At 36.8% G+C, this 17,453-nt stretch overlaps 1 protein-coding gene across 1 annotated transcript in view; it reads right to left on the bottom strand.

Annotated features, from left to right (window-relative positions):
• Positions 1–4,574: 4,574 nt before the first annotated feature.
• LOC311291428 (ribonuclease inhibitor-like) overlaps positions 4,575–17,453 on the bottom strand; it is a gene marked incomplete at its 3' end in the record, with an annotated part of 42,456 nt that continues 29,577 nt past the window's right edge. Inside the window, exon 5 of the mRNA XM_084410463.1 lies at positions 4,575–4,785. Within this exon, the coding sequence (XP_084266589.1) occupies positions 4,575–4,785 (211 nt within the window). The remainder of the gene's footprint in view (positions 4,786–17,453) is intronic.

The following is a 17,453-nucleotide window of genomic DNA, read 5'->3' as shown; positions in this document are numbered from 1 at the left end:
TGGATAATTATGAAGATCGAGGCCAAGCCTATACTGTGTTTATGTAGTAGCGTACATGGCGCAAAAAAAATAAACTCGGATCACGGAGGGCCCCTCTCTGCGCAAGGGCCCCTGGGCACGTGCCCAGATTGCCCGTATGGCAGATCCGGCCCTGCCTGTTAGTCCTCCTGAAGGATGATGACGTCCCGGTTCACCCATCCAATCACATTACACCCCCTTCCTCAAATACCCGTATCTCTTCCCAGCTTTTTGCTCACTTTGGCATTTGTCTTTGTTTGGCTCGCTGTCGCTGATTTCTGTGTGTCTATCGTGTGAGTTGATCAATTGTGGTATAGTGGTTGTGAAGTGTTTCTGTGTGTTCTACTGTTCATCCTTGTTCAGTCATCACGGTGTGTGTGAGGCTGGGAAGGAGGGAGCAGGACATGCATTGCACACCACACAGGACATCTTGAGTTGTATTACACACACAGGTTTAGGAGAGCGCCACACCCTGTCATTTGTGTTATATTGTAGTCAGTGTAGTTTGGTTAGGCGAAGACTTTTCTTTTCTACATGTTTTAATCTTTATAGAATTAATCTTATAGCTAGTTTGTTCTGTTTCATTTATTTATTTTATTTGGCATCTCTCGAGCTCGCCTTCCCACCTTTGATTGTTTTAGTTTAGTATTGTTATTTGTCTTGTTGTTTTCCTCATTGTCTGTGTAAATATTGTAAACTTTAAATATTAAATATAAATTAAATATTGTAAACACTATTGTCTCTTCATTCTTTCACTTTTGGCACTGTAAAAATAAATACTTTTGAGCAGATCTTTTTCCTTTTATTGCCCTGTTCTTCATATTGAGTTACACACTCATCTTTATTTAAATGTTATACTCCCTTACCCCTATCTAAATCTAAAAGGGATGTAACTATATATATATAAAAAAAATATATATATATATATATATATATATATATATATATATATATATATTGTTGGTGGGAAAAAACATTGTTGTTAACTGAAATAAAAATAAAAATAAAAACGAGGCATTACCAAAAAACGATAACTAACTAAAACTGTAATGTGTGTTTGGCAAAACTAACTGAAATAAAATAAAATTATAGAGTAAATGTCCTTAGTTTTCGTCTTTGTCAAGGTCTTTCATTTTTTAACGCTATTTAAAACACGCAGCGTAATCGTTCAGCTGCATTTCCTTTCCCTGCTCTCCCTCCGCCTCTCTGTCACTCATGCGTCTCTCACATGCGCGCGCACACACACACACATACACACACACTCACAGCCCCTGCCCTCCGTGCACACCGCGTCTCCATGAGAACGAGTGTTTGTTCGACGTTGAAAGCAAGTTTGCGAAAGGTTGGTATCTCTATCTCGTGAACACCTTTACACAATCACACATTAAAAAATGATATAAAAATATTTTAAATTCTGAATATAATTTTGTCAGTGTGTTAATGTCGACCCGAGAAGCGATTGCGCCTTCTTTAGAAAGTTACCTAGGCGCAAGTTTGAGGTAAAATGCACTTTTTGGTTGTGGTTGTCGATGTCAAAACACTATATAAGCTGTGATTCAAATATTAAACACTCAAAAATGGGTTGAATACATGCGGTTCGTGTATGTCTTCTTTAGTCTGTTGGCTAACGTTATTTCGTTTTTTTCTTGGCACAGTCACTTACACATTTTGCACTTACTGCGGAGTCTTGAGACTGTTTACATACATATTTGTGCCCATATGTACATTTTATGTACTGGTGTTGTTATTGTTGATTAAATATTTTCTAAAATTGTATGATGTTTTTGTTGAGTTATTAATAATAACATCATTTACATTTACATTTACATTTAGCTGACGCTTTTATCCAAAGCGACTTACAATTGCTATATATGTCGTACGCCTCTGGAGCAACTAGGGGTTAAGTGTCTTGCTCAGGGACACATTGGTGTCTCACAGTGGATTCGAACCCGGGTCTCTCACACCAAAGGCATGTGTCTTATCCATTGCGCCACACCACCCCATCATACAATTTTAGATATATTTGTCAGGGGCAAGATTCAAAAAGGTCAGAAAAAGTACACAATACAGTGTCACATGATCCTTCAGAAATCACTCTAATATGATTTGATGCTCAAAAACATTCATTATTATTTTGAAAACAGTCGTGTAAATTATTATTTTTTTTATTCTTTGATGAATATAAAGTTTAAAAGAACAGCATTTATTTAAAATAGAATATATTCTAACATTATAAATGTCTTTACTGTAACTTTTGATCAGTTTAACTCATCCTTGATGAATAAAAGTATTGATTTATTTTTCCCTGATTATTTCCCCCAAAATAAAATTAAAATTCTTACTGACCCCAAACTTTTGAATGCTAGTGTTTAATGTTACAAAAGCTTTAGATTTCAGATAAATGCTGTTCTTTTGAACTTTCTAATCATCATAGCATCATGAAATAAAAATGTAAAAAACTGTTTTCAACATTAATAATCATTAATGTTTCTTGAGCATCAAATCATCATATTAGAGTGATTTGTGAAGGATCATGTGACACTGAAGACTGGAGTAATGATGCTGTAATTCAGCTTTGATCACAGGAATAAATTACACTTTACTGTATATTCACATAGAAAACAGCTGTTTTACATTGTAATAATATTTCACAATATTACTGTTTTTGTTTGTATTTTTAATTAAATAAACACAGCCTTGGTGAGCAGAAGACACTTCTTTTAAAAACATAAAAAATCTTACCGTTCTAAAACTTTTGACCGGTGTGTGTGTGTGTGTGTGTGTGTGTGTATAATATAACAATGCACTAAAGTGAAACTGATCAGAGTCAAATATATATATGTATTCCAAAACATAGATTTTACAAAAAAAAAAAAAAAAAAAAACATGTACAACTTCACATAAAATATCAATGAAATATACAAATCATAATCAACAATATATTCCCAATTCCAAAACTTGGAAAAATATATATTTATAATAATTAATTATTATATTATTTATATTATAAATAATTATTATACATACTAAACCAACATTGATCATTCAATATCACATGTTTCTAAAACACATGCTAACACACACGTTGCTTTATTTAACTGTGAAGTCTGAGTCTCTTCCACCTTTATGAAACACATTTACACATTTATTTCTCCTCATAGACAGTAGTGAGACTCTTCTGTGGATCAGCTGATGGTTTCTGCTCCTCTCATGATCATTTCACACTACGATATAATACATCCAGCAGAGTTTGGTGATCGATCTTCATCAGGGATGTTTGGTGATCGATCTTAATCTACTCTGTAAAGTGGAACAGAAGAGAAAACAATCAGAGTTCAGTGGAACAAAGTGCAAATTATTATATTTCAATTACTGTTTTTTTTTGAGTAAAATATTACACTAAATTCCTGTAATCAGATTAATGACTGACTTTACATAATCTTGCATAGATATTTGTGTTTTTAAATATAATAGATGTAAAGCATGAATCATGTTCATATGTGTGTGTGTGTGTGTGTGTGTGTGTGTGTGTGTGTGTGTGTGTGTGTGTGTGTGTGTGTGTGTGTGTGTGTGTGTGTGTGTGTGTGTGTGTGTGTGTGTGTGTGTGTCGGTGCGACTCCTATTGAGTCTCTGTAAAGGAGAAACTAATGAGTGTACGGCGTATGGAATAAACCACAGGGAGCAAATACAAATGTTATTTTGAGTTCAAACACAAACCTTTAGTTAAAGCCGTTTGTCCTCTAGTTTAAACATGTTTGTAGGCTCTTAGTAAATAACTGAGAGTAAAGTAAGTGTAAAGTAGTGTGACGTGTTGCTTGTCACAGTAAAAACACACTAGAGACAGAGACATTTCTCATGTGAGCTGGACGCTGTGAGCTGAAGCTGGAACTGCACTGATTTTAGCAGGAGTGCAGCGTTTCCTACAATCTGACCAAGTCTGTTTTCACACTGAAATGATTCACTTCTACTGACACAGTTCATAAAGCAGGTGTTGATGTATAAAGCTGTGACAGTGAGCTTTTCTTCTCTTTCCTCCTTTGTGTTAAACATTTCAATAACTTCACATTTTGTTCTCACACAAACCCTTTGTTGCAATAAAGCTTAATGATAATTTCCTTTCACGAATGTTTGAAAGGTTTGTTCACATATCAGAGGTAAATGAAGATCTCTTTAATATCTCAGTGATGTTTCCTCACCTCAGGACACAGTTTGAGTCTCGTAGCTCATCTCTGAGTCGCTGCTGTGAGTCTCCTATCTTATTGTGACTCAGATCAAGCTCTTTTAGAAACTGCAGTGCTTTTGAGTTCGTCAAAGACTGAGTTAAAGAAGAAACATCTTTAATGCCACAGCCAAATAGACTAGAAAGACACAAACAGAGGAAGAGAGATTATCTTACAAACAAATCATGAATGTGAAGAATTTTACACAAATATAATGTGAACTCAGACTCACTGTGAGATATTGAGTATAAAGTGTTTTAGTTTAAAAAACCCAGAAGTGCACTGCTATAAACACTGAAACATAAGCCCTGCTGTCTTCAAATAAATAAACTTCAGTCACACTGTAATTGCTGTACAGTATAATGATACTAACTGTAGTTTCTCCAGCTTGAATTGTGGGTTCATCAGTAGATCACTGAGGTTTTTCACTCCAGAGTCTCCTAGTGTATTCCAGCTCAGGTCCAGCTCTCTCAGGTGTGACGGGTTTGATTTCAGTGCTGAAGTCACATCAGAACAGTCTTCATCTGTCATATCACAGCGGCTTAAACTACATTAGCAGAGAGAGAAGAAAAGAAAACTCTTTATTCTGTAAAGTCACATCATCTTCATAAGCAAATAAAACAGAGGAAGAGAGATCTTCATCTTTATTTCACCAGATCACAAAATACTAAGTTTGCACAAATACAATGTTACAGGGTTCGTACAGATTCTGTAAAATGAAATTCCAGGACTTTCAAGGACTTTTCAAGCACTACTTTTTTGGATTTCAAGGACTTCAATCAGCACTTATCAGAGGTGTGGACTCGAGTCATGTGACTTGGACTCGAGTCAGACTCGAGTCATGAATTTGATGACTTCAGACTCGACTCGACAAAATGTACAAAGACTTGCAACTCGACTTGGACTTTAACATCAATGACTCGTGACTTCACTTGGACTTGCGCCTTTTGACTCGAGAAGACTTGCTACTTCCCATGAAAACTGGGGGGAAAAATGTCCACATGGCCGCGCCGCTCTCAGTTTATCTGCATCTGTGAAAAAAATGCGCACCACCTGTATGCATGCAGCGAGCACGCGCGCTGCCTGCACGACATCCATCAATCACTGTAGTCCCACGTTCTGGCGCGGATTAATGCACAGGCTTGCGTAGGCTGCAGCCTAGGGGCCCCACGTGTGCAGGGGGCCTCGGATTGGCCAGACAATTTTTAAAATATTTTTTATATATATATATTTACTTAAGCGCGAACCAGGCAGGGAACGGCGCCAGGATTCCAGTTTGGATGGGCCAGACCAATTGTGAACGTTAAATTAAAAACGTTATCCAATCACTGTTTAACCTAATAAAAATTACTGACTAATATACTGTTAAATTATCTGTGAGTATACATAATAGCTTGATGCTCTTTAAATATTTTGTTGCATTGTAAAAACGTTCGGTGCATAGGACGGACCTATCCGCGATCGCTCTCCATGGTTCTGACCAAAGAAGAGCGCTTTGGAATCTCCATTACGCATCATACCTGGGCTGCGTTTCCTGATAATGTTGTCTCTTAGCGCGCTACGAAGACTCTTAACTTAACTAAAGGTATACTACCACTAAAGGTACACCATTGCTAGGCGTCTTCAGGGCTATCATCCACTCGCGAGGCAGAGGCGCTGGCGCCCTCCTAGCAACGGCACTGGTCGCGCTAGCTGCGCTTGCCGCGCTAGCACCCTGGGGTGGCAGAGACGAAGATGTGCTAGGTGATGTGGATCTCAGCTCTCCTTCATCTCCTGGTTGCAGCGATGACTCCGAGACTGTACGTGCGCGTTTAAGGTAGCCTACCTAAACAACGACTGTTGCAACAGGGGTGAGGGCTGGGTTGGAAAATATGTGACGTCATTGTTTTTTAATTTAATTAATGTTGATTATGAAAGTACGGAAGAGTATTAGGGCCAAGCAATAATAAAAAAATAAAACCATCTCGAGATTAAAGTCATTATAATGCAAGATTAAACTCGTTAAATTTCGAGAAAAAAGTCGAAATACAATCTTGAGAATAAACTCATTACATTTCGAGAATAAAGTCGTTGTGTTTCGAGAAAAAAAGTCGAAATGAAATGTAGAGAATAACGCATTCGACCAGAGTTCATTGCATACGAGGCTGAATCCAGTTACTTATTCGTTTGTTAGGCTACTTATTGACGCGCGGACCTCCCCTTTAAATGACGCGACGCTTCCTTAAGCACCCTGTGTGTATGGCATTGCTCGCACCAAGCTCTGTTAGAAATGAATGAAGAAATTCTGCATTTCTCAGCCATATGTAAGGGCGCGTTAAATCCGACTAAAGGGAGTAATAGAGCATATACTGATCTAGTGGAAACCGAAATATTGGCACAAATTTCTGTAGGCTACCGGTTTTTTTTTTTTTTTATGGACCGTTAAAGTTTTAAATGGGACAAACAAATTCAGAGTCCCCTTATTGCGCCATCATTCCTATAGTTGTGCATTTTCTAGGCCGCATCAGAGGGTGCGTTAAAGTGGACATTATCCCATTATAGAAGAGCTGTTGTTGTCTAACGAAATCCAAATTTTAAGCAGTTTTTACTGTGGAATTATTGTTTTATGAAGCTTTGAACTTGACACATTACACAATGCGCAAAGAGCAGTCTTGCATTTTCTGCATAATTCATGGCGCTGTTTCTCACCCGCCTATAGGGTGCATTAAAGTGGACATTATTCCATGAAAGTACAGCTCCTCCTCTAGCCGACCTAGACGGCTTTGTTACTGAAAGAAAGTCTAAAATATAGCTTGACTAAGTGATCCAACTCTGCCATGTCCTCTATCAGTAGGCTATGCAATGAACACTGATCGAATGCATTATTCTCTACATTTCATTTCGAGTTTTTTTCTCGAAACACAACCACTTTATTCTCGAAATTTAATGAGTTTATTCTCAAGATTGTATTTCGAGTTTTTTTTCTCTCGAAATTTAACGATTTTTTTTTTCGAAACACAACGACTTTATTCTCGATATTTAATGAGTTTATTCTAAAGATTGTATTTCGACTTTTTTTCTCGAAATTTAACGAGTTTAATCTCGCATTATAATGACTTTAATCTCGAGATGGTTTTATTTTTTTATTATTGCTTGGCCCTAATCCTCTTCTGTATGAAAGTGAGCATGCAGCATGAGAGAGATATGATACATCGTGAGATGCGCAATATGTCTGGAGACATGGGTAAAACATTTTGACCACTTCATTAAGTTTTGTTTTGTAGTCTCTATTTTCGTTTTGTATAAATTGTATCTTAATTTTGATCAATGTTTTATCATCCAATTGCCTGTATTTAATAAATAAGAAGCAAATATACAACAGACAATGTAATAAGGTGCCGACATGATCACTTGCATTGCACGTGAACTGGAGGGCGCCGAAACTCAGCTTGTGCCTCACAGATTTGAGAAATATAGGCTATCTATTATAGAAAGCTTGAAATGTCTACTTTTAAACAAAAATATTCAAACCAAATAGGCTACTCTCTGAATATGTAATCCTGAATGAAATGTGCATTTCTCTCTGGTGTTCATGGCGAGACCGCATCGTCAACTTCATCTTTGCAGTGACAGAAAACACCAGTTTATTAATAAATAATTAAATGTCTCCTTGCTATTTTAGACACATTCATAATCATTACTTTTACCGGTTCTTTGTGGCAAGCTTTATGCATGCATATCGTGCGCTTGAGTGCAGCTATATTAGGCCTACGTAAACGCTCATTATAGCCTAAGTAATTAAATTAATATAAAGGGGCGAATTTTCCACGAAGGCTTAAATGAACAACTTCTAGTCGACTAGAAAAAAATTTAGTCTGAGGCAGCCCTTATTCCACATATTTTCGAACCAGTCTCAGGCCATTCTGGGTTGAGCGAGCGACCCTGCGGAATGAGCGAGCGGAGCGGGATATTCAGAAATGCGCTCTCCGCTCACGAGCTCTGATCGGAACAAACCCGAACCTCACTGTCTGCCGAACTTGCGCAGAAACATCAAAATAGACATAACCAGCTTTTTAAAATTGTTTTTAAAACTAAATATTTACACTATTTTAGCACAAATTATGAGCTTTTGTCGATTTTTTATAATTTCTGCCAAAATTAGAATATATTAAAAGTTTTTTTTTGTTTGTTTTTTTTTGTTTTTTGAAGGAAATTTTTGGATGGGCCTGTTGAAAAGTGGGTGGGCCTAAGACCGTCAGGCCCACCCATAACGCCGTGCCTGGCGCAAACAAGAAACCTCTAACAATTACACCTCTGTTTATTATGTTAGGTTTGGTTGTACTGCCAGTGTTTCTTGATCTTAATTAAATGGTTGATTCTAAGCACTGGGCCTTGTTTGTATTTGTGGTTTGTTTGTAATGTTCAATTTTTCATTTTACCTACGTGGTGTGGTGGTAATTGTCTTACTGTTGTGGTCCACCACTTGAAGGAATGTAAAGAAAACACTGTAGTGTTGGCTGTCTCAATGTGTGTGTATGCCAGTTCACTGTAGTTGCGTATGGCCATGTATGGCATTAAATACATTTTTAGTGGGGGGGGGGGGCCTCACACAAAGAGCAGCCTAGGGGCCCCTGACCACCTTAATCCGCCCCTGCCCACGTTGTTTTGATTCGACAGCATCTAACGCCCGTTTCACACATACTCCGTTTGCAGTGCGTATGCGCCAGCGGGTGCGTATTTTTTTCCGTACCCATGTTAACAGGTTAGAGCTTTCACACTGCACGCGGTTGCAGTCCGTCGATCCGTTCCAGGTGCGGTGCGTATACAGCAGTGCCGCGATCGTTTCCGCACCGAGTCTATTTCTGCTGTGCTGCACATGTGCTGCACGCGCTGAATTAAAGTGACAGCGCATGTTTCGTGGTCAAAATGAACACAGATTGACCAAAAAATTTAGTAATTTCACCATAAATGTGATTAATTAAATAAAATGTAGTAATCATTATGTTTAATCAATAAACATGTTCCTTGTGACATGCAAGATTTATTGTATTAATTTAAATATAAAATAAAAGGCATGAGAGTCGGCTGTTTTTTTATATAAGTAGCCTATGGTTAAATATTTGACCACTTGCTTTAGGAAGTAGAAGTAATGCATTGAATAATAGGCCTACGTTGTTTAAATTGTGTTTAAACGTGCATACGTCTATTAAAGAGTGTATATGTGTACAAAGAGAATCGCAATGCTGAGACGTAAGACCGGGGTAGCCTAATCAAGGGAAAATACATATTTCAACAAGGCAACATAACACTCGTCTCATTCGTGGAGGTGGAAAAACAAGTTCTTTGTGACATGCGAGATTTATTGTATAAAGATTTAAATTATGCAAAAGAAAGAGTATGAGTCTGCTGTTTTTGTCAATTTTAAGTTTTAATTTAAAATGTAGGCTATGCGATTTTAATATAAGTACATGGTTAAATATTTTACCACTTGTTTGAGCAACTTAATATATAATTATATAAGAGTAATGCATTAAATAATACGTTGTTTAAATTGTATTTAAACGTGAATACGTCTATTAAAGAGTGTATACGTGTGTACAAAGAGAATCGCAATGCTGACAAAAATTTTTTTTTTAATAAAAGATGCTAATAACTTCTGGATTTGAAATACAAATAGTGAGTATGTATTTGTGGTACAGCCGCGGATCACGCACTGCAAACGCAGCATATGTGAAAGCACTATTTCGCGTGCTGGTCTTGCACCGCATACGCACTGCAACACGCATTCCAATTATATTATCAGGTTGGTCCAGTTTTTCAGAAGTGATAATTTTGAGGAGTGAGGATTTTATTGATGACATGTTTAAAAAGGTTTAGGCTAAAACGACCCATGTCTATTTGAAAGTTAAACTGTTTTGCAATATGAGGTTAATACAATACAGGACTGAAGCTGCATGCTGTGCATTGTTCTAGTGCAATATGCTGTTGAAATACAAGCATTTTTTGTGAAAATAAAATTTTCTGTTTTTTACTGTATTTGATTATAAATCAAAGTATAAAAAGAGGTTTAAATAAATACAAATCTTACAGACGTACATGATTTGTATACATTTTATTTCTGTGGTAAGAGGACTTGAAATGACTCGAAACTAAAATGGTAGGACTTTGGACTCGACTTGAGACTTGTTGGCTTTGACTTTTGACTCGACTCGGGACTTGCCTCATCTTTGACTCGACTTGACTCGGGACTCGAGGGCAAAGACTTGAGACTTACTTGTGACTTGCATAACAATGACTTTGTCCCACCTCTGGCACTTATCAAACATTAGATTTATTTTATTTTTTTACTCAAATTACAGATATATGATATCTAATGTTTCACATCATAGAGATCAATCCATTGACCAGCGCTGTCAGGCATGGGAAATCCCCTTAACCATTGAAAGGATATTGAAACAGATTTTTTTCCTTTTTATTAACCCTCTGGGGACCAAGCTGTTTTTGGGGTCCTTGAGATGTTCTGACATACTCTGACATTTGTGCTTTTTTCAGTTATTTATAAACATGTTAATGGCAAAGGTGTAAATTCACTCTATATAGCACAAACAGGGCTACCATAATATGCGAGCAACGTGTATGTAGATGTTTGTATTTTTAAGAGAATAATGTTTATGCGTGGTTATTGGAAAAAATGTAAATGAAAGTTGCTGAATTAAGACCACAAAACACATATTAAATATGTGTCCACAAGACTTTTGACTAATGGATTTTGTCCCTTTGAGTTCTAGCTTCAAAATTATGTGAAAATAGTCTTGCTTTATCGTTCACAAAAAAAAATACATTGATTTAAATGGTGTAAAACAGGTTTTGCTTGGAAAGCCAATATGCGAGGGGGATTACAATGTCCCACCCACTCTGCATAATGACTCTGCATAATTAGCCATTCATTCAGGTGTGACACTGACTGAGCCACAATGCAAGGACAAAAGATGTATTTAGAAGAAGACTTATATTGACCATTTAAGATTTCGCTTACATCTATCTTGTAAATATGTTTTGCTATTTTATTAAAAATGTTACAATTACAACAATAATTACAATTTCAACAATATTTCAAGTGTACTCTTTCTTTGTAAAAAAGAAAAAGAAAAAAGATTATAGGCCTACATTTTATCATATGTATTCATTAGTTTGAATATAGCAAATATATATATATATAATATATATAAATAATATAGTTATATATAGTTATATATATAACGTTAGATATGAGCAGAAATTGCTAAACAAAAGATTATAAATGTGGCAGTATATTCTACAGTAGCCTCAACAAGTGACTGACTGTAACGTTGTTTTTATGAAATATTAGGGCATATAAATGCTAATTTGCAGTTTAATACGTTGCTTATACAAATACATTTTATTTCAACATATTCCAGTCGATTTTTACTCATCTCAGTAGGCTATAGCAAAGCAGTTTATTCTTTCACACACAGACGCGCGATTCATATTTAGGCTAAACAGTCTTTACAAATATGTACCCTTCATTCATCTCACAGAAAGGCGAGTCATATTATAGAAATGCGATTCATCTTTTTGCGGTTTGCATAGGCCTACACTAACGTTATTCCACAATCCACATCAACACTTGAGAAAAGAAAACAGCCTACCTCACTCCTCAGCGGGATCTGCTCCTCATATCAGGGGATATTGCTCCTCATATTGTCGAGGGTTTTGAGCAAAGCCCATCTGCGGGTGACATTTCACTCACTTCACCTATACCTCAAACTCGACGTCAGAGAAGAAAGGGCCACAATAAGAGGCCTATAACTAAGGGTATTCCCAGCGAACTAGCTGGTTTGTTGAAACACATGACTATCTAAAAATATGATTTTGAATAAAGAGTTTTTGTCCATAGCTGGTTTCCTCAAGTCACATGAGGGAACAGTGACAAGGGTCTTTGTCCACCAATACAAAGGAACTGTTGTATCTTCGGAGAGCGAGCTGATGACTGGACAGTAGTCACAGGACCCATGGAGTCATGTGCCTTATAATGAATATGACGAAGATTTCTCAATTCGGACTATAAAAGAGACTGAGATGAAATCAAAAATTGCTCTTCCTTGCATTCAACAATCCAGAACCCCTGCACTCTGGACAGCAAGAAGCCGTTAAACCTAGCTAGCATTTCTCTGTTAGTTCAGTACTCTATGGTAATCTGTAACAAGTGTTCTTTTCAATTTTGATTCCTTTTAATAAATATTGTTAAACATTTATTCTAAATCATCTTGTCTGGACCTTGGATTCTTGAGTACTTGCCTCCTTCTTTCCTCTGGATCAAGGAGATCCTAACTGAAAGATACGACAGGAGGGTAAGCATTATTTCTGATATATGAATAATCAGTGTATGCTTTTGAGTGATTGATTGCCTAGCCAAAGAGGCAGCCTACAATAGGGTTATTGTTGTAGAGCGAACACGGTTGAAGAGTACCTAAAAAGGTAGATTTATACTACGAAGGGTAAATTTATTATACTAATAATCCATATTATCTGTATAATAAAATACGAGTTTGTAGAGACTATTCACCTAACTCTTAATAGCATGACTAAAGGTTAGGCTCTTTAGTTACCGCGTAATTGTTTATATATCCAGGTAGGACGTAAAATAATTTGGAACGGTATTAATCATGATATGATCGAGATATGGTCATAAACTATTACATGGGGGCTCGTCGGTCTTTAATATAATAAAACCCGGAGCAGAACTAGATATTAAATCAATCACCTGAGTGACCCAGAAGAAAATTCGCAAATAAAATAGAGGACGCTCTATTAAAAAGAAAAAGCGAAACCGCGCGGCAGAACCAGTGAGTATCTGTAAAACATAGAGAAAATTCCTTAATAAAGGGAGACAGTTTTCCTAGTCTGCATTTCCAACGAAAAATAAAATTAAAAAACAAAGACCCAAATGACTAAAAAATGGCTCAACTACCAAATGATTTAAATGTATGTCCAGCTCCTCAACAAGCATCCGTATACCAAATCACTATAACTAAACGTGATAATTTCCAAAGGCAAAAAGCTGTTAAAGAAAAAAATGAAGAATGGTATATAGGAGACTATGAGATAAATAATGGACAGGAATTCATCTGCACTTCAGCAGCAGATGTGAGGGCTATAATTGAAAGAATTAATGACACTAGGTTGAAAGGAGACAAAATTAAAGTTTATTTTGATCTTGGTTTGGAAGTAACATATAAGCCAACCACAGACCCTAGTATAGAGGTATACTATGGTAAGACAAGAGTGATGTATGATGGTACAGTGATGCCTCAGAGAAAGCGCAGGGATTCTCATGATACAGAAATTTATTTTTCTGATGTAGAAAAACCTGGCCCTAGCGCCCAAAAAAGATTGGACTTTCAGGAACCTAGTCCTGGCCTTCAATACATACCGTTGGCAAATGAACTAGTTCATACTTTAAATAGTATGAATAAAACTGTCCACATTAAAAATAGAGGTGGGGATACAACCACCGAGGGTGAAGAAACTGAGTGGGATGGTGAAGAAAGTGTAGTGTATCAGTGGGATGAACCGATTCCACAAAGAAGTAGAGTTAATCTAAAAAATTCTAGACCATTGTCTCGAGAGAGAAAGAGTAGTAGTTATGCTCGGGAACATATAGATCTAGCAGGAAGAAAAACTCTAACGAAACCAGGGCATAATCTGAAAGAAAAAATCAAAAGAGAAGAGCCCGAATACATGCAGAGAATCTTCTTAGCTGCGACAGGCCCAACATCTGATGAAATTTTGGATATGCCTGACACAAAAGCATAAAAGCTAAGCAGGATATGATTGCAGAACAAAAAGACTCTTGTCAAAAAGCTCTGTCTTTATTACTCCGCTTGACCCTGTCAGAGAACAGAGGAAGAAGTGGAAGAGACCCCATTATGGGTGATATATTTGAACTCAGAAGTGAAGTTTTAAATGAATCAAAAAACCCTATATATTATAGGAGAACATTACCTGAAATTTCAACTAGGAATAAAATAACAGGAGATGATAACCTATACTATGAGGAAGTAAAGGAAAAGCATAAGCCCAGAGGGGGTCTAGGCATAGATTTAGCCGAGATAGCAGCCTCCTCTGTGATGAAAATAAAACAAGAAGAAAGAAGCCCTCAGATGAGGGGGGCTTATAGAGAACAATGTGACTATTATGACGAATCTGTGTCCAGTGAGTCTGTTTGCTTGGAAGATGATTATGATCAGAGGCATGACAGCAGAAATAGGGCCAGAACTAAACATACAATAACAGCCACGGAAATAGGGATGTTCAATGGAATGAAACTAGATCCAAAAGATAACATGAGAAGTTGTCAAAAGATAGTGGACCTAGGCAAGAGGCTTAATATTCATGATGAGGATATAGAGCTGATGATTAATCAGCTATTGAGTTTAAATATAAAAATTAACGATGTTTCCTTACACAAGAGAAACATTTCAGGGGAAACTAAAAAAGAAACGTATGACAAAAGACTGAGAGAAATAAAAAGTACAGGACTTTTAATATTCTGCAAAAATAGAGCTCATGATGGAAAGGACCCAGCGCAAACCGTGGAAGAATTAATGCAGTTTGAAAAAGATCTTCCAGGTCTCCAACACTTGAAATTTTGTGGACATGAGACTAAATGGGAGGAATTACAGACTTTTGCGGTAAGGTATGATAGGAGGTCCAAACATGAGGCAGAGAAAAAAGGTAATCAAGATTCTAATTACCAAGGAGAAAGTAAACAGCAAGGTCTGAGAAGGTCTGAGAGGCTCAAAGCCCAAGGCCATTATGCTCAACAAGGGCCTAAATATGTAGCACAGCCCAAAAGTTACAGGGAACAAAAGGACCAGTTCAGACCTAATGACTTCCAGAGAAGAGGCAGATCTCAGAGCAAAGGAGTGCAGAGAAAGCCTAACTTAGAACAAAGGCCACCATTCGTTAAGAATAACAGTAAGCAAACTAACTCCACATATGTCTCCAAAGAAGAATGGGACAGGTTGACTCCAGAACAACAAAACAAAATCAGAGAACAGAGAGCCAAACAAAAAGCAACTGTAGAAAAATCATACAGTACTGGACAATCTAAACCTAAATATGTGAGAAACAACAAGCTTGAAAAAGCACAAAAATAGGACTTCCCTGAAGGAAAAGCGACCATCCAATCTGATTTAGTTAAAGAACATGAAGGTTTCTTTTATATAGATTACAATGGTAGGACCTTCATTCTCGATACAGGTGCTGAAATCAGTTGCCTTACTGACTTACCTGAGGATGCCATTAAACAAAAAGGCATGATGAGGGTATACAGTTTTAATAAAGCTCAAGGTCCAATTGATACTGACTGGTATATGTGGAAAGACATAGCCATTATTCCTAATCAATCGGAGAATCTGATGACATTACAGGATGCAACTAAAATTGTAGGTAAAATTAACAAAGAATTAACAGTCAGATGGATGAAAATGGTCGACCTCAAAGGGGAAATAGACAGAATGGTGCGAGAAACCATGCTTGATAAAAACAAATTGAGAGAAATCCTTGAAAAACATAAAGGAGGAGCAGCTAAATTTAAGAATGATGTAGGCCTTTTAGGTAAAGAATATGAGTATGAAATCAAGGGAGGTGTGCATAAACCACAAAGACAATACCCAATTAATAAAAAAGCTTTACCTGAAATTGAGGAAACTATCAAAGAATTAGAAAAACTAGGAGTAATTAAAGAAATAGAAAACCCGATCACTAATTCACCGCTCCAAGCTGTGCTTAAACCAGATAATTCTTACCGCGTCGTTAATAATTTCAAATCTTTGAATAAAGTATCAGAACCAGACAGGAGATACTTAATTAATGCAAAAGATGTAACAAATGGTTTACCTAAGGGTAGAATTTTGACTAAAATTGACCTAGCCAACGGTTTCTGGACAGTTCCATTAACTGAAAACAGTATGGCCAAAACTGCGTTTACCTGCCGATCAAAAGCCTATTGTTACACAAGGCTTCCGCAGGGCTATTTAAATTCCGCTAATGCTTTCCAATCTATTGTCGTCACGCTAATGACAAATTTGCCGGTAACAGTTTATATTGACGACCTTTTAATTATAAACGATGATCCAGGTGAACACCTGAAAATCTTAGATGAAGTGTTTACTAGATTAATAACTGCAGGTTTTAAGCCCAGTTACAAAAAGATCGAAATAGGTAAAGAGGAAGTGGATTTTTTAGGCTTTGCTATGACAGGGATGGATAGAGGACTCTCAAAAACTACCAAAGAAAAATTGGAGGATTTGAGACAAAACACCCCGAAAAGCCTAAAAAGTTTACAGAGTTTCATGGGACACATGAATTTTATCAGGGATCTGATACCAGGATACGCTAAACTAGCTAAACCTCTTTATGGAGCCACAAAAGGAAATGAATTTAATTGGAGCAATGAATTAGAAAACATTAGGCTACAATTAATTGATTTAGCATTGACCTCTGGTAAGATAGCGAGACGAGAACCAGATCAAAAATTAGTAGTAAGTGTTGAAAATACTGCGGATGAAATAGAACTGGTATTGTATAATGAAAAAGATAGGAAAAATCCAATACAGTTCATGTCATACCCAAAACCTGCTAATCAGCTGAAACAGGAACCAAAATCAGCAGCTGACATCTTAGCTAGTATTGCTAAATGCTTGATACCAATAAAAACACTAGCCCTTGAACAACAAATAATTGTAGAATCAAAAGGTGAAGGCATCACTCAGTTAGTGAGGGAATCTAAAAACCTAGTGAGCGAAGCACCTAAAATTCATCAATTTACATGGGCAAAATGGAGTAAATTGCTGCAGGATACTCAAATAATCTTTGGACAAAGTAAACTTAACAAAAAAGAGAAAATAACAGAAATCCCTAAAGGGGCTAATATTTGTTATTTTACAGATGGCTCTAAAGAAAATGAGGAAGTTTGGTGGGGCTTCATTAGAAAAGAAAAAGGAAAAATAGTTTTCAGACAAAAGGGTCAATTGTCTAATGAAGACTCAGCACAACTGGCTGAAGTAAAAGCTGTGTTGGAAGCCCTAAGGCATATGAAAGCAACAGAAACAGAACAAGCGATTGTTGTCTCGGACAGTGATTATGTTTACAAAGCACTGACAGAATATATTGCCACTTGGAAACTGAATGGCTTTTGTACTGCTAAGG

Source organism: Rutilus rutilus, assembly GCF_951802725.1.
Source record: "Rutilus rutilus genome assembly, chromosome: 6".
In the NCBI taxonomy this organism is placed as follows: Eukaryota; Metazoa; Chordata; class Actinopteri; order Cypriniformes; family Leuciscidae; genus Rutilus; species Rutilus rutilus.
This window is presented reverse-complemented; position numbering and strand designations above follow the sequence as displayed.